The sequence below is a fragment of the Tamandua tetradactyla genome, chromosome 11, assembly GCF_023851605.1.
Source record: "Tamandua tetradactyla isolate mTamTet1 chromosome 11, mTamTet1.pri, whole genome shotgun sequence".
Classification (NCBI taxonomy): Eukaryota; Metazoa; Chordata; class Mammalia; order Pilosa; family Myrmecophagidae; genus Tamandua; species Tamandua tetradactyla.
The window spans coordinates 32,042,323-32,065,292 of NC_135337.1; the positions used below are offsets into that span (position 1 = coordinate 32,042,323).

The window sequence follows — 22,970 nt, forward strand, 5'->3', positions numbered from 1 at the left end:
CACGATCTTAAAACTTAAAACAACACAGATCTGTTATCTTGCAGTTTCTGTGTGTCTGGAGTCCAGGCACAGCTTAGATAAGTCCTGTGCTCAGGGTCTCATCAGGTTGCAATCCAGGTGTTGGCTGGGGCTGCAGTCTCGTCAGAAGTTTAACTGGGGAAAGAGCTACTTCCAAGCTCTCCCAGCTTGTTGCAGAATTCATCTACTTGTAGGTTTAGAATTGAAGTCCTTGTTTTCTAGCTGGCTGTTGGTCAGGAGCTGCTTTAAACTCCTAGAAGCTGCCTGCAGTTCCTTGTCCCATAGCCCTCTCCATAGGCCTTCTTGTAACATGACAGCTTAATTCTTTAAAGCCAGTAGGGGAGAATCTCTGACTCTGAAGGAGGCCTTGGACCCTCTTTAAAAACCTTCTACCTGCTTAAGTCAGGCCCACCTAGGATACTCTTCCATCTGAATAACTCAAAATCAACTGATACGGAACCCTAATTACATCTACAAAAAGTCCTTCACTTTTTTCGTATAACATAATCTAATCACAGAAGTGACATCTTTCGCCTTGACCACATTCTGTTGGTTAGAAGCAAGTCTCACAAGTATCACCCATACCCAAGGGATGGTATTGTCTCAGGCATGAACATGGTGGAGAGTACCCTAAGGTCTGTCTGCTACAGCTCCCTTTTTTGTTATTTTCACAGGGTTTTTTATCAGCAATGGGAGACTCTTTTCCCAAAATGATTTTGAATCATGGAAGGAAAAAGAGGATTTGGAATTACCTTGAATTTGAGGAAGAAGAAGACAAACAATTAGCAGACTCTATGGCTTCTCTGGCATATCTAGTATTTGTACAGGGTATCAGTATTGATCGACTTCCAATGGTCTTCAGGTAAGAGTCAGTGTGGTTTCTTCATGCATTCTAAAAGAGATATCATCAAACTCTCACTTATCTAATGTCCAGTATATAGGTGTTAATATTACCATGCTAAGGCATTTAAAATAGAAACAACAGCTATTTTTATTAGTTCTAAGTGATATTGGCTATAATCTGTTAAAGCCTGTATTGGTCAAGCAATGAATATGTTGAAATGAGTATGAAGGAATAGGGAAAAAAAATCAGAAAATGTTAAACTGAGCTTGGTTTTGAAGCTGTTAGAACCACTCTGGACTATAAGGGAAGGAACTAGTTAGGTACTCATGGAATAGTTTAAATTACCATCATCTCTTCTGCTATAATCCTGAGTGGGGTCATTATGCAGTCACTATGGTTCCCTTTTAATCTAGCCCATTCTTAAAATACTAGAAACAAAAGCTTTTTAAAAAGCAGTCCTTTACTTAAAACTGTCTAAATGCCTTAATGTTACTCTTGAGACAAGCATTTGCATGATCCAGCTCCTGCTTGATTTTTCTTATTCATCTCCAACTTCCTTTCCTCTTGTTTTTGTGCTCCAGTAACACAGACCTTTTGGTTTCTTGTTGAAATGTGTCTTGAACCTTCCTGTTGTAGGAATATGCTAGGCATATGTATATGCTTAGAACAATCTTTATCCTTAAATGTCACTTTGTAAGAAAAGCCTTCTGTCATCACCCAGTTTAGATTTGAATCCTCTTATTATAATTACCTTGAATGTGTCGTTCTTTTCCCAGATAGTTTATCACAATTATTTTTAAAATAAACATACAATTTTACAATGTAATACCTTCAAGATCTATGAGAATAAGAATTGGGTATTTGTCTTGCAGGCCTTGGGTATATTTCTTTGTGTGGGTTCGTATATTGGTGTATGAATATACCTGGGGATATGTTTGCATGTAAATATTGCGGTAATGGCTACCATTTGCATGTTCATGTATCATACACTATACTAACAGCCTTATATGCATTATCTCATCTTTATAATAACCTTATAAAATAGAGCATTATCTTATTTTACAGATGAAAATAACAGTCTTAGACTGGTTAAGAAACTGCCGACGATCTTAACAACTAATTATTGGCATGGGTGGAATTCAAACATAGTTTCAGCAAACCCCAGAACCCATACTCTTAAGTTTCATACTCTACCACCAAAATGACTTATGTATGTAAAATTTCTAAAAATGTATGTGTTTGTATTTTTCCCCCTATTTTAGCCCATCGTACCTTCTGCAACTTAATATGGGGCATGTTGAAGTCTTTTTGCAAAGGTAAGGTCATTCCAATGGCATCTCAGAATTAAATAGAAGTATTAAATAATCCTTATCAAGACCAGAGGGAAGTACATTCTCTTGGCCAGGCCCTAATTAATTAATTGGTTATTTTATAAAACAGGCAAATAGGAAATAAGTTAAAAGTGTTTTTCAACAAAGTCTCTTTTCAACCCAAGATATTATTAAGATAGTCTTATAATAACTGCCATGATTTTCCGGTCATCTGTTCCTGAGATTTCTTTCCTTATTTCAAAAGTGAGTAAGTTGAAAACCTCCTAACCCACTACAACCTGCTCCATCTAAGGAGAAGCAGTTAGTAAAGGAAATTCAGCTATGTTTTTGCTTCATGGACTGCATCAAAAGAAGGAGGTGCCTTCACCCCCATTGTTTGGTTTGTTTTGTTTTGTTTAGGTGGTGCATGGTCTGGGAATCGAGCCTTTGGGCCTTCCACATGGGAAGGCAAGCATTCTGTCACTGAACCATCTATGCACCCTCACCCCCACTTTTTATAATTTAGATTATTAGCAGTCATGTCATTCAATTGCAACTTTTCTCATTTGAGGTGCTAAAGAACAGATATTTCTCTTTTAAAAAAAATTATAAGGTAACAGGTACACATAATTTTTCCAGATGAAAATTTAAGGATTTCACAAAACTCTACATGCTTTGTTTTCTTTCCCCATTATCAATGCTTTAATTATCTCTTGAGACCAGTCAGGACATTACAGTACTATCTTCTAGGAATACTAAAAGATATCCCATTTCTTCCCAGGTGAAGGAAAATTTGTAACATGGCAAATGTCCCAACCCTCAACCTATAAAACAGGAATTTACTGGCATAAGTTGCTATTAACTTTAAATTTGCTATATTATGTATATCTTAATGATTTTACATTATTTTTACTTTGTGGTAAGAATACAGTATCCTAGTATATTCTTTTTTTAAATCTAAGTTCTGTATTCTTGAGATATTCAAACTGTGTAGTCATTGAGCCAAAAACATAATTCTTGGACTCCTTACATGGGTAGAATAAGAACCTGGAGCCTGAATATTTTTACCACAGCTCTTCTATATTTACTAAACAATGATCCTAAAACTCTTTGTAAAAACGTGTTATCACAAATGGAAAGCATTGAATTCTTTTTTATCTAAAGAGAATTGAAAACCTTTTATAGAATATCAGCTGGAATATATATATGTGTGTGTGTGTGTAACATTGTGTCAGGTATATATTGATTTCTTAGCACTTGCTGATAGCATTGTTATTGATTTGATACTAGGAAATAAACCCTCAGTGGTCTGACTCTGGTCAGATTTGGATGTAAATAGCCAAATCAAATGACAGATTAAAGATGAAAAATTTTAACTAAGTTCTTCAACTGAGTTTCTTCTTAATGATATGTCAACATATTTCTCCTTAATGATGTATATTTAAAATGTCTTTAAATTTTAATTTTCCATTTATTTTTCCTAAAATGAAGAATCATTTAAAAGAGTTTATAAAATCATATTGATAAATTATAATGTTCATTTCCAGAACAGAAGAGTCTGTTTTCTCCAAGGGATTGGTAAGATTTGTTTGCTCCCTTTAAAATTTAAATACATTTAGGCAAACAATAAAGCTATTCACGTCAATGTATTTGTACTCTGCATATATTTTAACCTGTAGAATCTGTTGGAGGATGGTTTATTGAGACTGGAAGACAACAGTCTACTTCATCAGTATTTAGAAATCAAGAGTTTTCTTACTGTACCTCAGGTAAATAAGATATGCATTCTAATCTCAAAAATAGCCTGTTGCCTATTCTGAACTTAAGTTTTCTGGCTCACCTCGTACTTTCTTTTCCACATTCTTTGAATACTTTAGTCCAGCATGGTCCAATAGAACTTTCTGTGATGGTGAAAATGTTCTGTTATCTGAGCTGTACCATGCAGTAGACACTAGCCACATTGAGCATTTGAAATAAGGCTAGTACACCTGAGGAAATGAACTTTAAATTTAATATAAATTTAAATAGCTGTATACAGCTAGTGGCTGCCATAGCTAACAGCACAGCATCTAGTGGAAAAGCAGAACCTTCTTTGTTAACACTGTTACTGCTGATATGAAGAATCTTGAAAAATGATGCTTCTTCACTTTTGTCATACATAAGTCAAGTCCTCAGGACTCCATTAGAGGCATGCACTTACTTGTTACTACAAAGACCAATATACACTTACTTTTACCTCCTATGATTTATTTTGGCTAAGACTATTATTAGATCCAAGTCAGATTCTAAGATGCCAGTGGAGAAACTCATTTTCCCACTATTTACATAGAAAAGTATGGCTTTTATTAATATATTTAAAGACTGGATTATATTTCAGCATGTTTGAGTTCACATTGTTGCAACCCTTGACATAACTGATATTACCATTCACTTCTAAATTCATGTATTGTAACATCCCACTCTATATCACTTCCAAATATCTATTGTACTTATTTAGCTTCATGGACATAACAATGGAATGAATGACTCAAGGAAAAAAAATCAACTTCACTTTTAAATCTCCTACTTTCCCTTTTCTGAGATTTTAGTACCCACTGTTGATAATATAGTTTATTTATTTGCACTCATATAATCTGTTTACATCTGAATTTGAAATTTTTTGTTTCCAGAGTTTAGTGAAAGTAACGACACTTTGCCCCATTGAGACATTGGTATGTAAATGCTTTGAAATTAAATAATGATATGTTACAGTAAGAAAATTGGATAAATATTTTAATCTTTATTCGTTTTGTATAACAATGTTGTTTGTTCCATTTTAGAGGAAAAAGGGTTTAGCGATGCTTCAGCTATATATTAACAAGTTGGACTCACAAGGCAAATATACATTGTTTAGGTATGTATCCAGCGTGGTTAATGGTTAAGTGTGATTGGTTAAAAATCCGATTAATGTCATGCAGTTATTTCAGGGCTGAATATTTCAGTATATTTTATATGTAATTTGACTCTAGTTGGAAGCTATATTATAATAAATTCTCTTTGTGATGGATAGAGAAGTTAATCATATATTATAGGCACATACTGTCTTAGTTTGCCAGGGCTGTTCTGACAAATACCACAGACTGATTGGCATGCCATCCATAACTCATATGTACACATTATTCATATATTACATGAATAATAGTATAGATTTCAATTACTTGAGGTACTCTAAAAAAAGAACTTAAAAATTAAAATAAAAGATGGATAAAGTTCCTATTAGAACTTTACATATATCAATAATTTCCATTATTTGCAGTTGAAATAATAGCTCTAGAATTATAACTTTGACAAAATATTTACTGTAAGTTAACACCAGAGCTTACTAATAGTGCTCTGAGGGAGAAAAGAGTCTAATAACTTTTTTTTTTACGTGGGCAGGCACCGGGAATCGAACCCGGGTCCTCGGGCATGGCAGGCAAGTGTTGTTGCCTGCTGAGCCACCGTGGCCCTCTAATAACTTTTTTATAACAGGATTAGGAAAATTTCTGTAAAGGGACCAGATAGTAAATAGAGACTTTGTTGCCCTGTATATTTATTTGTTGTAACTGTGAAACTTTGTCTTTGTAACAAAAGCAGCTATAGATTGTAAACCAGTGGGTATATCCCGATAAAATTATAATTACAAAAAAAAAAAAAAAAAGGTAAGGCAGCAGGATGGATTTGGCCTGCAAGCCTTAAGTTTGCCAATCTTTATTCTAGGTAATAAAAATGAATCTAAAACAAATTTTGGCAATGTCAAACTGCTAAAAAATCTACTTTGGGATTGGCTAACACCAATCCCAAATTAAATCCTATTTTTTTCTTCATTCTGCTGATAGAGGTATGCAGATAGAAATGCTTATTTCAACTAGAGTAGGTTTATAAGATCTTAATTTGATGCTTAGGTCTCATAACAGCTTTCCTGTTTTGCTCTACCAGTATCTACAAAAAAAAAAATTCCACTTTCTGTCTTAAGCTAGACATAATAGGTTTCCTTATAGTAATCAGCACTGGTCTACTTTCACAGGAAATAATTTGGGGAGTTTTTAGGCTATTATACTAGTGCCCATTCTTGCCATGTTAAATTATTGCAACTATTTGCATAAAAAGATTCAAATTTGTTTTAAGAGAAATTTGTTGGAAAATCTAGTTAGAAATAGAATTTACTAGTTATAACAGAAATAACTATAATAGATGACTTTGTAATTGGCATAACCTTGCCACTTTATCTTTACTCAGGATTTTGTATTAGAAATAAAACAACCCATTTGAATTTGTATAATTTTAATCATCATTTCATTAAAATGCAGTCCAGGATAATTTCAGATGTACTGTAATTTTGTTTTCAAGGTGCTTATTGAATACAAGTAATCATTCAGGTGTGGAAGCCTTTATTATTCAGAATATCAAAAATCAAATTGATGTTTCATTAAAGGTAAGAACATAGGATATCAATTATAAATTTATTTTGTAGGATATACTTATTCATTTGTGGAATATATTAATGTGAGTTTTTGCCCTATAGACTTTCATATCTCTAATATTGGGATTAATTTTCTTAATTTCTATTTATTCTATTAATTTTTATTCTTAAAAAAAACCCTGAAATTTGAAGTATTATTAGCTATGCAAATTGTGTTGATTCTTTGAACTATGACTTTTTGTTTTTCTGTATACTTCTAAAAAAAGGGAAACTTGAATCAATTTTGAATGTTTAGTAATTACATGTAGAAAACAAAGAGAGCACACTCATCTTCTCAAGATGGCAGGGTTTATTCCTAGTGTCTGGAAACAGTGAATGAAAGAATGGAAATTAAAGTTAAAAATATACTTTATAAATGTGTAATAGTTTATTTTTGTAGCATGAAAGTATTAGAAAAACAATGGATTTATTAAGTTTTTATTTAAAGCCTTTCCCAATTTTTCTTTTGCTTTTCAGAGAACACCTAACAACAGATGGTTTACAGGACCACAGCTAATTTCCCTTCTGGATTTAGTACTCTTTCTCCCAGAAGGTGCTGAAACAGATTTACTGCAAAACTCAGATAGGTGAGGTGACCATTACAAAGATTCGAATAGTAATCAGAATAAAATATAAAATCCCTATTTCAAGAACCTAAACAGTGTTTATATAAACACATTATATGTGTTTCCTTGTGATCTAAGGGTAATTCATAAAACTACAAAAAGATTTTTGTATTTAAATGATTAGATAATGTATAGAAACAAACTCAGAAATACTATTCCTTCCAGAAGAATGACCGACACTATGATTCTGAACCTTTGGCATATCCAGTATTCCAATATAGTGTATAGATAGTTGCTGTAAGTCACGTGAGCATATGTGACTAAAAACTAAGAATCTCATGTATAACTTTAAAAAGGCTTGGTGTTTGAATTTTGTTTTGTTTTATGTTGTTTTCCAGGGCATAAGAATTTTTTTCTTGCATAGAACATGTATGCTAGAAAGCATTTATAAAAGGAATTTTAAAATTCCAAGAGCAAGAGGTTATACCTTCATATATTCAAGATAATAAGGCTTCCTTGAGAAAAAAAGGATAGTAACTGTTGTAATTTTATTTTGTGAACTTAAATGGAGAACAAGTGTACAAAGTTATTACTCCAAAAGATCTACTGAAGGGAATAGTTTCTAATGGCAAACTTAATTGTAAATATACCCCAGGTTTTAATTTGGCTTATTCATTGAAATCACTATTGATTATGTAGAACTCTACTGTACATAACATTTTATGTATTTTTAATTAACAGGATCATGGCTTCATTAAATTTATTGAGGTATTTGGTTATCAAAGATAATGAAAATGACAGTCAGGTAAGTGAATTTATTGGAAAAAATACTGTGAGTATATTCAAAATGCATAAGGAATGATTCAGCTTTTCTTAATCAGCCATTAGGCCAATATTTTGTACCATACACCCAGCTACAAAGCTATAAAGGCTGAGAAAAGTGCCACAGATTGTTCTGAAACCTGAAGTTAATTCCCAGGAAACCTGAAGTTAATTCCCAGGAGGCTGTATCACCCTTCCATCTTTCCTTTCCCTTTCTTTCCCTACTGTAGCTCTCTGCTCTTTTGCTGTGAGCATCATTTAGCTCTGTGAGGGCAAATAAGTTGCAAATCCCTAGTACTTAACCCTTTTGAGCTTAACATATATTTGGATGTCTTGTTCAGTTGCCTCCACCTTTACCTCATAATTTAAGTCTGAAACCTCCATGTAAAATAAAATCTGATATTTTGATATTTTTCCATCAGACATGGCAAGTTAAAATGTTTTCAGCACTAAAACTGAATATGTTAACAGTACCTTTTGGATAAGGTGTAGGAAGTTGGAATTTTTTTAATAACACATCATTAGAGGTACTTGATAAACAGAAAACTATTTGAGGGAGATTAGTCATACAGTAAAATTATATTTGCTTTTTATCTTCTCTCTTTCTACCTTATTCTAATAGTTGCTTTCCCTATTATGTGTCATCTCCATTAACTATAACTATCTGAATCACAATTTGTGGTTAATCTAGGTTTTTTTAGAAAGTAATAAAAGGAATGAAAGTAATTGATATTTATATAAAGATGCCAAAGATTTTTTTTGTTTTTTTTTTAATTTAAGTAAATCGTGATTTGGGATTGAAAAGTTTCTGGAAAAAGTAGTAGTTTCCTTCCTTTTAGTAAATTCAGTGATTCGACATGTATTTATCCTTTTGAGCCAAAAGCAGCATTTGTTAACATTTAACAGGGCATACTCAGTGCCAGTTCCCGCAACATTCTATTGTGAAAATTTTCAAACTAAATTGAGTGAATTTTATAGTGATAACCCATTTACCTACCACATAGAGCCTACCATTTACATTTTCCTCTACTTGCTTTATCATGTATCTGTCTATCCATCCATTAATCTCTTATTTTTCATCTTTCCTTTTTTATTGTTGTTATTTTTGGGTTTTTTTTTTAATCTCTTATTTTTTGGTGCATTCCACAGTAAACTGCAGATATCAGAATACTTTCCCCTAAATATTTTAGTATGTATTTTACTAAGTAGAGTTAAGTATATATTTACCATTTTTCATTGAGGTAAAATTCACATACAGTGAACTGTACAGAATTTCCCTGTTTTAACAAATATGTAGATCTGTGCTATTCACACTCTTAAATGTGGAACATTGTCATCATTCTAAGAAGTGCTTTCATGTCCCTTCCAACTTAATTCCCACTTTGTGGGTCTCCCTTTCTCCACTTCCCTCCTGCCAGAGGTGCAACCATCATTCTGGCCAAGTGCTATTTTAAGTGTTTTATAGATCGCGTTTATTCTTTACAATGCTGTAAGTACTTTTATTTTCCTATTTTCATAGGTGATAAAATCGAGGCACAGATTAGGGTAACTTTCCAGAAACCTACAACCTCCAGATGGGTTCCTGGACCAGTTAAGTCCTGAAATGCAGAGGGACCAGCCTCTCCAGAGCATCAACTAGTTCCATCCCCTTATCCGATATTATTGACAGCCCCTTCCAACATGAAAAAGTTAGAATGGGCATAGCCAAATACCCCTAAAGAGTGGGAGAAAGACCAAAGATGATGGTGAAGTTATATAGAGAAGGTAGGGTTTAACAAATGAACATGATTGCTGAATCATATTGATATTTCTTTTAGTCTCCAGTATATTAGAACAGCTAGAAGTAAAAACCTAAAATTGTGGAATTGGAACCCATACCAAACTCTGAAATTTATTCTACAACTAATTATTGCAATGTGCTTTGAAATGTATTCCTTTTTTTGTATATATGTTATTTTCACAAAAAAGAAAAAGTTAAGTCAATTCTTATGATAAATGCACAGCTGTATGATACTGTGAACCACTGATTGTACACTTTGGATGATTACATGGTATGTGAATATATAATACATATCAACAAAAAATAAATAATTTTTAAAAAATTGAGGCACAGAAAGGATCATTAACTTGTACAAAGGCACATATCTAGTAAGTGGTAGAGACAAATCTGACCCCAGGCAGTGGCCAGATCCTTGAAAATCACAAACTGAATTCTGACTACCGAAAGAGCTTGTGGTAACAATAGAAAAAAATACAACATAAAATTCAGTAGAGGCAAGGCTCTGAGGCTTCAGGAAGATGTATTTGGGGTGCGATAAGAGTTTTTACTATTTATATAATGAGGAAAGACCATATCTAACTAAAAATGATCTGATTTGTCTGACGGGAAGAAAAGGAATTTTGTTGATTAAGATTGATAGATTGTTCTTGATATTCTCACAAGCAGTGTGAATAACCAAAGTTATGGGCAGAGCCCCTAGTCTTGGGGTTTGTTCATATGAAACTTAACCCCACAAAGGATAGGTCAAGTCTACTTAAAATTTAGGCCTAAGAGTCACCCCCAAGAGAACCTCTTGTTGCTCAGATGTGGCCCCTCTCTCCAGCCAACACAATGAGCAGTCTCACCACCCTACCCCTCTCTACGTGGGACATGACTCCCAGGGGTGTGGACCTTCCTGGCAACGTGGGACAGAGATCTTGGAATGAGTTGAGACTCAGCATCGAAAACTTTCTCAACCAAAAGGGGGAAGAGGGAAATGAGACAAAGTGTCAATGGCTGAGAGATTCCAAACAGAGTCGAGAGGTTATCCTGGAGGTTATTCTTATGCATCAAGTAGATATCATCTTGTTATTCAAGATGTAATGGAGAGGCTGAAGGGAACTGCCTGAAAATGCAGAGCTATGTTCCAGTAGCCATGTTTCTTGAGGATGATTGAATAATGGTACAGCTGTCACAATGTGACTGATTCTGAAAACCTTGTGTCTGATGCTCCTTTTATGTACCTTGTCAACAAAGGAGTAAACATATGGAATAAAAATAAATAATAGGGGGAACAAGTGCTAAAATAAATTTAGTTTAAATGCTAGTGATCAATGAAAGCAAGGGGTAAGGGGTATGGTAGGTATAATCTTTTTTTTTTCTTTCCTGTGTTCGTTTTCTTTCTTTTTCTATTGTCTTTTTATTTCTTTTTCTGAATTAATGCAAATGTTCTAAGAAATGATGAATATGCAACTAAGTGATGATATTGTGAATTACTGATTATGTATGTTGTTTTGTTTCTTTATTTTTTTAATTAATAAATTTAAAAAAAGATTGATAGATTGATCTTGGTATGGAGCACAGAGGCAGCAAGTGGTCCTCTTTTTAGAAAGGGAAGATATGAGAGCAGGTTAGCTTTATGTAATTTCTACTACAATATCCCTAGAAAATGCAAAAGTTTTATTTGACTTAAATATTTCATGGGAGAGAAAAGGATAAGCCAGTTTAGAGGACTGACTTTCTTAATTAATGGTTTTCTTTAAAAGTTTTTTAAGGATTACATATTCCAGATTAGGGTAGACCACAGTGGTTCAGCAGGCAGAGTTCTCCCCTGCCAAGCCAGAGACCCCGGTTCAATTCCTGGTACCTGCCCATGCAAAAAAAAAAAAATTCCAGATTATTGCCATGCAAGTTACCATAAAACCTACCATACTAGGGAAATTAGCAAAAAAAAAAAAACAGTCCAAGATGGCAACTTGATATCTTTGAGGCATCCAAGATTCTGTCCATCATGAAAGCATTATGTTCAAGTTATAATTACTATAGGTCATGTGTATAAGTGAGAGGCACATAGGTCTACTATAGTTGAACAAATAACGATAGGCCCTGAATTTTTAGAAATTTTGGCTAAAGGAGAAACACATTGTGGTGGTGCTGAATTATGGGGAGTGTTACTCAAAGGACTACTTTTTGACTAGTTAAGTTTGATTAGAGGGTAACTAATCAGATTAAAAGCTGAAAAGCAGTCAGAAAGATGTACAGTAAAATTTAAAATGAACAGAATCACTCAAATAAAAAGACTACAAACTGATTCATGATTTAATTATAGTCTGCTTTTTATCCTGCTATTTTGGGCATTGTCACCTGACTTATTCTTTTCATAAGCCATTCCTCCCCGTATTCTTTTGTGCCTCTTTATTTCCCTGCCTAAACAAACTGTACCTTCTCCCAACTTCAGTTTCACATAATTGTTCTTGAATCTTACAGTATTAACTATACAATCTCTACTGGTAAAACCAGCTTAGGTTTTTACTTCATTTTCTCTATTATTTTATGGATATCTTTAAATAATTCTTCATTGTTTTTAATTGCAATAATTTATTTTTATATATAGCTCATAATTATTTTATACCTGACCTTCTAGCCTATCTACTCATATTCTTTCCCATTCCCCTAATGTATCCATTCTTTTTTCTAATTTGTGATTGAAATATGTATCCTAAAAGAATCGTCAGGAGAACAGTGTGAGATGTCAAAGGCCACATATAAATATCAGGAATTGTATAAATGTGTGATATATATGCTTTTTCAATTAAGAAAAAATTACAGCTATATTGCATATATACGCCTACATATAATTCTATATATATACTTTTTGGGGGGTTCTCATTTAAATTGTTTCTTTCTCCAAGATTAAAATATATTCCTTGTGTGATGTTTGCAGAGCTACATAACTTCAGATGGTAGAAGTTCTGTGATATTACATTAAAAATTAGGAGAAAGGGAAAAGCTGGTTCTTGTTTACTTCTTTTTATTTCATTGTCATGGCTGACTATGTCTTTTGCAGAGACCATGGCTGTTCGTTAGTGAATTTCATTATGGGGTAGAATTACCTAATCATCCTTTCCTGAGATATAGGCTATAGTAAATTTTGAACTGTACAGTTAAGTCTTAGAAGCGAAAAGATTTTGGAACTATTACATCAATTAGTTTACTACAAGAGATTGTGAACAGTTCCAATTTTTAATCTTTATATAACTATTTCTTAAAATCTTAAGTCACTTCTTAAAATTAAGAAATCTTGAAAGGATTTTCTTTGCAGTTTCTTATTTTTTAGTTGTTATAACTTTAAGAGAGAGATAAAATATTTCCATCAGTTCTTCACTCCTACATGCTTCTAAAAATATTATAGTTCGTCATGTGAAAGATTTATGGAATTGTGCTCAACAGAATGTAACAAATATTCTTTAGCCTAATTTTGGCACATGTTTTAACCTTTTATATGTTAGAATAAATTACTGAATTAAAAACAATCAAGATTTCATATTTATTTGGAGCTGTTATTCATGTGACTATTTGATTTTAAATTAATTAAAGTTTAAAAATATTAAAAGTTCAGTTCCTTTCTTGCACTAGCCTCATTTCAGGTGCTCAGTAGCTTCATGTGGCTAGTGCTTATTGTATTAAGACAGAGCAGAGGGAGACTATTTCCACCATAGCAGAAAGTTATATTCTAGATCATTGTTTCTCAGTATATGAGCCTAATCAAAATCACCTGGGTATTTTTTTTCTTTTCAATGTAATTTCCTGAGGTCAGCCCCAAACCTACTCAATCAAAGCTTCTGAGTAAGGCACAGAAATAGGCCTTTTTAACGTAGTAAAGTGTGAGAAACTCTATTATTTATTAGGAATAAAATGTACATTATGAGGTAACATTTGTATATGATAAACTATTGTTTAACTGTTTAGAAGTAGATGATAATGAAATGCTAAATATCAAAACTTGTGGGATGCAGCTAAAGTGGTGCTTAAGGGAAAATTTTCTAGCTTTAAATGCTTACAGTAGAAAAGATGACTGAAAGTTAATGAACTAATTTCTGGCAAGACTGGTTTTTAAAATGCACAGTACAATCTATTCAGATTTTAAAACGAGTATAGGTACAAATAGAGCACAGATCAAAAAATAAGAAAATTTTATGAACCTCGTCTTTGAAAATTTCAGTGAAATGATATTTCTTAAAAAATATAACTGGATAAACTTGCCACACACAAACTACCAAAAGAAAACACAAGCTCCGATGATGTCATCATACTTTCAAGAAACATAACTCCGATATTATACAGAGTGATCCACAGATGAGAATAATTACACTTCAAGTAGTTCATATCATTGTCTTAAAGATAATTGTGTTCCTGTTTCCCTTTTTTTACCTAAGATATTTTCCTTTTTTTAATTTTACCTAAAAAATTAATAGTGCCAATGGATTTTATTTCCCTCCCCCTTCTCTTAAAATTAAGATTTTACATTTCCATCTACAGCATTCAACAAGGAAGTCCAAATCAACTTTGCATTAGAAAAGCTTTCATCAGTAGGGAAGGAGAAGGATCCTCTAGAACTATGTCTGTGGCAAGGATATCAATTGAAAGGTCAAGAGTTGAAAGGGGGGGATACATAAGATAGAGACTTTGACAGGAATGGATTATAGAAAAATGTCTCAGACTGTTTGATTACCCTTGAAAAATAATTTTCTCATGGGTAAAACTTTTATAGTTCTCATAACTAGAGCTGTCCAGATGACCCTCTATACATTTTAATTTTAATTGGTATTCAAATAAAATAACCAGTGTAATAATAAATATAAACAATAAATTCTACACAGTAGAGAGAGAGGTCCTTGAAAGGCAAAGATCATGTTTTACTCATTTTTGTTCCCTCAAGTATCAACATGTTTAGTTATCGTAGGCAATCAATAAATGTTGAACCAAATAATTAATTCTTTAATTCTTCTGAACAGACTGGATTATGGACAGAACTTGGAAAGATTGAGAATAATTTCTTAAAGCCACTCCATACAGGACTTAATATGTCAAAGGCACACTATGAAGCAGAAATTAAAAATAGCCAAGAAAATAGCAAAGGTTGGTAATATATAATTCTATTTTTAATTAGGTCTAAAAATCAGCCAAATTTTAGATAATCATATTTATATTCAAAATGAATAACTTTTTTATGATGTACTTGTTTAATCCAATAAATACCAAATGAGAGGAACATGATTGGCAAGTCACGTTCTGTGTAATTAAAATTAATTGTAGTAGCTCTATAAATCACTTAATGCTGAAATTGTAAATCTTTGGGTTATCAAACCAAATTGAAGCATGTCCTGGAGGCCTTAAGTTCGTTCATGATCTGATTGTATTATAAGTACTTCTCTTGGGGTACTACTGTACTTCCTTTGGTATTGCTGGGTCACCCTCCTTCCCCCCCCCCAAGTAAATTTGTACAGATGATGAAAACAGAATCTTGAAATGAGAATTATCTTTTTAAGTCAGCAGTGTATAAGTATGCCATTTTATGATCTCTTCCATATAGCTATGATGGTATTTCCATAGACATTACTGGAAATTTTTTTAGTGTAATGGGTATAATTCTGATTATATACTAATGGAAAAAATTATAAACTTTCATTTTCTTATACATGCCAAAATAATACCACATACCTAAAGAAGCATTAATTCACATTTATAGAATGCAATTTTTTTTTATATTAGAAAAGTTTTATGTTTACAGGAAAATATGGAATGCTTCACGAATTTGTGTGTCATCCTTGCAGAGGGGCATGCTAATCTTCTGTAGGGTTCCAGTTTTAGTATATGTATTGCCACAAGCAATCATACAGAATACAATTTTGATATTTAATTTTACTTGCTTATAACTTGATTTAAGCACACCCTCAGCTGTTAAATAGTAAATAATGTACACATATTACTGACACTTCTTTTAAGTTACTGAATGTTCAAAAGTAGTATAAAAATTATGAAATCTGAGTTTTGTTTTAATGTAATGGTTAAGTGTTGTACACAATTTTTTTCTTTCTTTTACAGAAGCCCAGAAGTGTAAAGATCTTTATTCTATAACAGTAGGTGGAGAGAAGATCCCTAACATGCCTCCTGAAATGCAGCTTAAGGTGGACTGAAATTTCCCTAAGCTTTTCAGAAAGTTACATCCAGTTGAAGTCTCTTATTTTGCTTTGTTTTGTTTTAAATGCAGCATTAATAATACTCATTTTTTTTGGTGTTGCAGGTCTTACATTCAGCTCTTTTTACATTTGATTTGATTGAAAGTGTACTGGCTCGAGTAGAAGAACTTATTGAAATAAAAACAAAGTCTACCTCTGAAGAAAATATTGGGATAAAGTGAAGGTTCCACCTCCTAATTAAAAACTACTAGAATATTTTCCATTATGACTTATTTAATATCTTTATAAAAATTGTCTAAAACATTACTGCTAGAAAAATAAACATAGCTTTTCTCATTTATCAATTCTCAGTGAGATTATGGATCATTGGTATTTTGTTTTTAATAAAATTATCTTTACATGGTGAATAATTCTATATATGTATTCTAAATACTACTTTTAATGATCCACTACAAATTGATTTTGTATAAATTTCATGAAATATAGCTGAATTGTCTTCATTCATGTAGATGTAGTGAACTTGTAAAAATATATACAGTTTCTGTTCCCATTAAATGCTATTTTGGTTTCCTTGGCTGCTAAAGCAAATACCATGCATTGGGTTGGCTTAAACAATGAAAATTTATTAACTCACAGTTTTGAAGCTAAAAGAAAGTCCAAATCAAGGCATTGTTGAGGCAACTCATTCTTCCTGAAGATTGGTGTTCTGAGACTGGCTATTGGTGATCCTTGGTTCTTGCCTGGCTCCTCCGTCTCATGGCAATGCACATGGAGGGTTTCTCTGTTCTCTTCTGGGTTCAGTTGAATTTCAGCTTCTGGCTGTTCCCTGTGGCTTTTATTTTTTTCTCTGATTTAACTTTATTACACTTATAAAGGACTCCAGTAATAGGATTAAGAACTCATCCTGATTGAAGCATAGGCCACACCTTAAGTAGTCTCATCAAAAGTTCCTACTTACAATGGGTTCATACCCACAGGAATGGATTAAGTTTAAGAACAAGTTTTTCTGGGTTATCATACAACTCCAAACCACAGATGCTGTGTTAGTTTCCTGGCTGCTAAAGCAAATACCATGCAATGGGATTGACTTAAACAATGAGAATTTATTGGCTCACAATTTTGAGGCTAGTAGAAGTCCAAATCAAGGTGTCACCAAGGTGATCCTTTCTCCCAGAAGACATGTTCTGGGGCTGGCTGCAAGCAATCCTTGGTCGTTGGCTTTTCTATCACATTGCCATGCATAGGGCAGCATCTCCTGGCATCTTTTACTCCTGGTTCCATTTGACTTCTATCTTCTGGCTGTTGCCCCTGTGACTTTCTCTCTATGACCTACTTTACAAGGCCCTCAGTAATAGGACTAAGACCCACCTTCACCTTAACTGAATTAACCTCATCAAAAGGTACTACTTATAATGGCCCACACCCATAGGAATGGATTAAGTTTAAGAACATGTTTTTCTGGGGTACAAAGCTCCGAGCCACTGTAATGCCATGTGACATTTTAGAATTCTCAATGTCAAATTGTATATTTTCTTATTATCAAAGCATAGAATATTTTGAGTTCAGGCCAGCTGATGTTCCTCTTACCTTTCCTTTCTTTCCCTGCCTCAGGAGTCTTAGGGGACAGAAGCCCATCACCACCCTGCCAAGAGAAGTTACAATGTAGAGCCACCTGCAAAGATTTTTTAGAAAACCTGGTTGCCCTAGTGGAAAACCTTTAGAAAAATGTGACTTCTCTTGGACTCTAAGCATGATAGTCAGGAAATGCTGTATTTTTATTTCCTAATAACTGAATGTCCATCCAGCTTGGTATCATTAGGAAACTACACATGAGTTTTGTTACATATATATATATAAAATATATATACACACATATATCTTCCAATTTTTTTTCCAAAGGTAAGGAATGACTCAACATAACTCCTTAAAATCAAATACTTTTAATCATATATTTTACTTCAAATAAATATATGAACGTATAAAGTAAATATATTTGAACATTATAATTTAATAGGTTTTAATTATTTTAATATTCTTCCAAAAGAACATTTATAATTGATACTCTAATTTGAGTTAAATGAATCACTACTCAATTTTATCTTCTGAAGTGTCTTCCAAACATTACTTTGCTCAATGATGTAAGCTTTAGTTGTTATCATTCTGTAGCAGATGCTATCTATGTTTGGTTTGGAGGTGGTCTGGAAAAAGAAACACAACATTGTTTTCAGAAATAAGGTCACATCAGAAAAATACCTAACTTTCACTCATTCAACAAAAATCTCTTTGATCACCTATGTACAAGTTATTAAAGTTTCAAAAAGGAAAATTCCTATCACCAAAGAATTGCAAACATGCAAACCAAAAATTAGAATATTATAAGAATTGACTTAACGGGGATGTGTTCCAAATGTAAGGGTAAGGAACAACTGCCTGGAGGAGTAGGGACTGTCTGGGCACGCTTCACAGAGGAGGACGGGCATGAAAAAGTGTACAACTGGTGGAGAGCATTTCATAGATGAGAATAATGTTTGCACTCTGACATTTCACGACTGCTATCTGACCAACATTTACAATTAAGAATGTGAAGGAAGATTTAAGTAACCAGTAGGGCCAGCGCAAATGTATATTTGGTCAAAAACTCTTTTGACCCAACATAAATCATAAATTGGTAGTGACTACCTGGTACATTGAAAAAGCTTGAGTGGCTGAGTCTAGACTTGGGAAACAATCACATGCTGAAATAGGAACTTCTCCAAGGGATCAGAAGCAGGGAATTTTTCAACCCTAGTCAAGGGAATATGCAATTTCAAGTCAGTTGTGGGGTGTGTATGTCATATTCCTCAGGTGACTTACCTTAGCTATAGTGCACATCAGATTAATAGCATTTACTATGTTGTGTACTGGAAGCATCCGTAAATTGCTACCCAGGAATCTGGAAAACAATTCATAAGTGTTATATAGATCATATAACTTAATGATAGGTTATCTTTAGTAGGTGGGAAGAAAAGACAATCTTATTGTTATTATTCATTCCTGCCCTGCCTTATGCCAGAGAATTTGAGGTGGCTTTGTAATCAGTATTTAATTGGCTAACAAGTGTTCATTTTTGGTTGGTGTTAAAGAAGAACCCCATAAAGCGGCAAAAATTCTTTGAAATCTGTCATATTGATTCACAGAATAGCTACTTGGCCTGTGTTTCATTAAATGACAGGTTAACATTATAAAGTTCTTAACTTCTCCAAAGAATTAAAAACTGAAGTAAACACAACATTATTTAAGAAAAGTCTGTGGTACTATTGCATACCTTTGCTGAATCCTGAACATCAGCTTCCATTCCTCTGGCCCATGGAAGGCAGCAGATAGAACCAAGAAACTATTTCGGTGAATGTTTATGAACTTCTCAATTTTGGCTAGAATTATTTCTTCAGCTGACATAAGGCATTCTTTAGCATCCATCAATAAAAATGCAACACCTAGGGAAGGTGAATGCAATATAAAATGTCTTTGTCATACAGATCAAATTGTGTTATCAACTCAGCAAAATCAACAAAAATAGCTAAAAGTATAATATAAAAGGTGTGCAGGCCCTAAACAACTACCAATAAGGAGTAGTAATTACCATAATTTTTACAACAAAATCGTGTATCTTTAAAGTGCTCTATATAAAAAGAATGACTTGCTCTCAGTATTTAAGGGGAAAAAGTCTTTTTTGTTCAGTAACTTTTTTTCAAATTGAGGCACACTATCCACAGGAAGGTAATACTTAATTTTAGCTAAAAGATTAATTATATTTAAGTTAATTTTCCATATTTCAGTGATTTTTTTAAAAGCTGGAAATCAACAAAAGAACAAAGGTAGTCTTAACCAAGCTTTCAATGATTTCTTATTGGAGAAATCTTTCTTATAAGAGCAAATATGAGTTAGTACACTCAGTAAGCAGATCTCTGGGCTCTATGAAATTGTATCAGGCCTATAAAGAATGGTCCTAAAGGGAAACTATCTAAAAAATTATAGCTCTTTAAAAGATGTGTGGAAGACATAATCTGAGGAAAGTGAGTATGTGACTATATATTAATTGGACAATTTATATAACTTCTCTGAGCCTAAGTTTCCTCATTTATAAGGAATCATACACGTTTCAGGTATGTTAGAAGGATTAGATATGTATATAAAGTGGCCAAGGCACATGGTAGGTATTCACCAAAATTATTTACATCTCCCAGGAGGGCCTCTATTCTACCAGGAAGGATGAGTTTCAACTTAGAGATCTATTCCTAGGAGCTTTTGAAAAAGCCTTTCTTTTAAAACCTCTCCTAAAATTGTCTATTTACAAGCCTTCTGATGAAATCCTTTACCCTTATCTCTTTTATCATCTCTGTCATTTCCCAAGCATAAGTGGGTCTGTCTTCTCTTATCCTAATCTAATTTCTTCCAAACATTTAGTCCTAAGGACTAAAAAGCTGTACAGTCTTATTATTTCACGAATACTACTATTTTGTCCCCATATAATTCTTTTAGTTAATATTTGTTTATATTTTCCACAAACTCTCTTAAACAAAATCAAGAAAAAAACTGTGCTATATATATTTTTATATATAAATTTTGACCATTGCTGTGATGTTGGCCTCTTTGTTTATACTTCAATATAAGTAGTGATTGTTGGGAAAGTGGCTTTGTTCTATTTTTATCATAGTTTCAAAGCAAGCAGTTTCTCCCATCCTCTACTAGGGTCCATTTTTTTCAATCCTCTACAAGGGCCCACTAGTTCTGCTTTATTTTGTCTCCCAAAAGACAATACCTTAAGTTTATTACTTAGTTAATGAACTACAAAAACTGTTAGACTTTATACCCACGTTTTATAAGAAATCTAAATGCAATGCAATTAGCAAATAATACTATACCAGAAAGAGAAAATATAATCGATCCATTTTCCACTGAATCTGAATACCGAATCTTGTGGCTTCGATTTTCAAAGGCAGTGGCAATTTCGAAATTCTTTAAAAAAAAATTCCAGAAACAGAAACTTAAAATATGCTTACAATAATTTCTTATTGAAGCTTATGAAAAAAATTAAAGTTTAAAGCTTCTCTTATAACTATTCTACTTTAAAAATGTGCTTATCAAAAGAAAAACTAAACCTTTTCTCTATGGAGAAAAAAATCTTAAAAATTAAAAATTAAAAAAAGGAAGAGCAAAAATATATAGTTCTATAATACGTATGTTTAGAAATGAATTGCATGCTACAGTTGTCTGTATTAACTAGGATAGTAATTAAGAACAATATTAAAGAATTAAACTATAGGAACCAGAGCAAATGCAACTTTTCAAAAAAACAACTGGGTAGACCATTCTAATTAAGATGGAAAAGTAAGACACTTTAAACAACCAGCAAGAACTGACAGAATCAGCTTCATCAAAGCTCCAAAACACAGTTAAAGGATTGCAGTACCAAGGCTAGCGCTAAATCAAGAAAAGGGCAACTTAAAAATGATAAGATCTCATGGCACCTAGCTGGTCCCACCCTGTTCCCTTCCCAGCTCAGTATGAAGCCAGCCCATGCTCCCAGTGCAGATTCTGGAGGAAGCAGAATAACCCTTGTGCACATACTGGGGGCATATATGTTTGGTCTAATCTATCTGGTAGCAACCTGAGAGACTAGGACACTCATCACAAGCTTGTCATCCCAGAACTTGCCCTGCATGTAGAAGACACCTCACAGAGCTCACCTGTAGAATGCTTTGGGGGAGCCGTCAGGTCATGATTGCCTGAGGCAGGGACTGCTGGCTGTAGGACACAGCATTCAGTGCCCAGGTCCACAAGGAAACTATTCCCTAGGGAAGAGAGGGCATTTATATCTGCGTAAATGAGAATTCCCTAGGCTACACATGCATGCCCAAAACAAAAGGCATTTGCAGAAAGGATCAGGGCTGTCCCTACACTTTGTTTGGAGCTATTCTCTAAAGTCATATATGGATAATCTTTGAAGGAAGGCATTTGCACAGGTTAATCTACAAAAATTGAGAAAGATGTTTTCTTTATTTACTTTTTCTTTTGGTTAGCCCCTAGCATTCAAGGAAAGTTCTGTTGTAAAAAAGGTTGAATACAAGCTTAAGGAACAGATGCCTCAGAGTCTAAATTCCAGTGATAATATGTTAAAATATCAGGATGTCCAGGACTCCACAAATGATTACAAAACACAAAGAAATAGGAAGTGATGGACACACAAAGGAGAAGATTAAAGCATTAGAAAATATCATTGAAAAGGACCAGACCTGGGACATAAAATACGAAGACATTTTTTTAAATGGTCCTAAATATGTACCAAGAGCTAAAGGAAAATATGGACAAGAAAATCAGGAAAACAACAGATGAACAGAAAGAGAATATATCAATAAAGATATAGAAATTATGAAAAGTAACCAAAAAGAGCTGAAAATCACTGTAAAAGAAGTTCAAAATTCCACAGATTGGAGGTGGCAGAAGAAAGAACCAGTGAACTTGAAGAAAAGCCAAACGAAATCATCTAGTCTGAGGAGAAGAAAGAAGAAAGAATGGTTAAAAGTGAACAAAGCCTGGGCGGGCCATGGTGGCTCAGCAGGCTTTCCTGCCATGCCAGAGGACTTGGGTTCGATTCCCGGTGCCTGCCCATGAAAAAAAAAAAAAAAAAAGTGAACAAAGCCTGAGGGTACACCATCAAGCATATCAATATTTGCATTGTGGAAGTCCCAGAAGGAAAAGAAAGAGAAGGGGGCAAATGGAATATTCAAAGAAATAATGACAGAAAACTTCCCAAATTTAATCAAAGACATGAATATACACATTCAAGACACTCAATGAATTCCAAACAGGTTAAACCCAAATAAATCCACCCCGACATATAATTAAAATATCAAATGCTTAAGATAAAATTCTGAAAGCTGCAAGAAAGAAGCAATGTATTATATGCAAGGACGCTTCAATAAGATTATATG

General features: G+C 33.4%; 2 protein-coding genes and 1 non-coding gene across 3 annotated transcripts in view; 1 reads left to right on the forward strand and 2 right to left on the reverse strand.

Moving 5' to 3' along the window:
• The window catches only part of GLMN (glomulin, FKBP associated protein), a 37,170-nt gene extending 20,610 nt beyond the window's left edge, over positions 1-16,560 (forward strand). Inside the window, exons 8-19 of the mRNA XM_077120279.1 lie at positions 693-880; positions 2,125-2,178; positions 3,720-3,750; positions 3,852-3,941; positions 4,842-4,883; positions 4,992-5,065; positions 6,541-6,625; positions 7,130-7,239; positions 7,960-8,023; positions 14,815-14,938; positions 15,905-15,987; positions 16,104-16,560. Coding sequence (XP_076976394.1) covers positions 693-880; positions 2,125-2,178; positions 3,720-3,750; positions 3,852-3,941; positions 4,842-4,883; positions 4,992-5,065; positions 6,541-6,625; positions 7,130-7,239; positions 7,960-8,023; positions 14,815-14,938; positions 15,905-15,987; positions 16,104-16,220 — 1,062 coding nt within the window. The 3' untranslated portion in view covers positions 16,221-16,560. The remainder of the gene's footprint in view (positions 1-692; positions 881-2,124; positions 2,179-3,719; positions 3,751-3,851; positions 3,942-4,841; positions 4,884-4,991; positions 5,066-6,540; positions 6,626-7,129; positions 7,240-7,959; positions 8,024-14,814; positions 14,939-15,904; positions 15,988-16,103) is intronic.
• On the reverse strand, positions 15,591-15,697 carry LOC143651078 (U6 spliceosomal RNA). Its single transcript, XR_013159821.1, has one exon. It is a non-coding gene; the product is annotated as a U6 spliceosomal RNA (small nuclear RNA).
• Positions 16,561-17,968: 1,408 nt separating the features above from the next.
• Positions 17,969-22,970, reverse strand: part of C11H1orf146 (chromosome 11 C1orf146 homolog) — a 53,149-nt gene continuing 48,147 nt past the window's right edge. Inside the window, exons 3-6 of the mRNA XM_077119484.1 lie at positions 20,901-20,994; positions 19,304-19,472; positions 18,853-18,931; positions 17,969-18,197 (exon numbers count right to left, since the gene is read on the reverse strand). Coding sequence (XP_076975599.1) covers positions 18,063-18,197; positions 18,853-18,931; positions 19,304-19,472; positions 20,901-20,994 — 477 coding nt within the window. The 3' untranslated portion in view covers positions 17,969-18,062. The remainder of the gene's footprint in view (positions 18,198-18,852; positions 18,932-19,303; positions 19,473-20,900; positions 20,995-22,970) is intronic.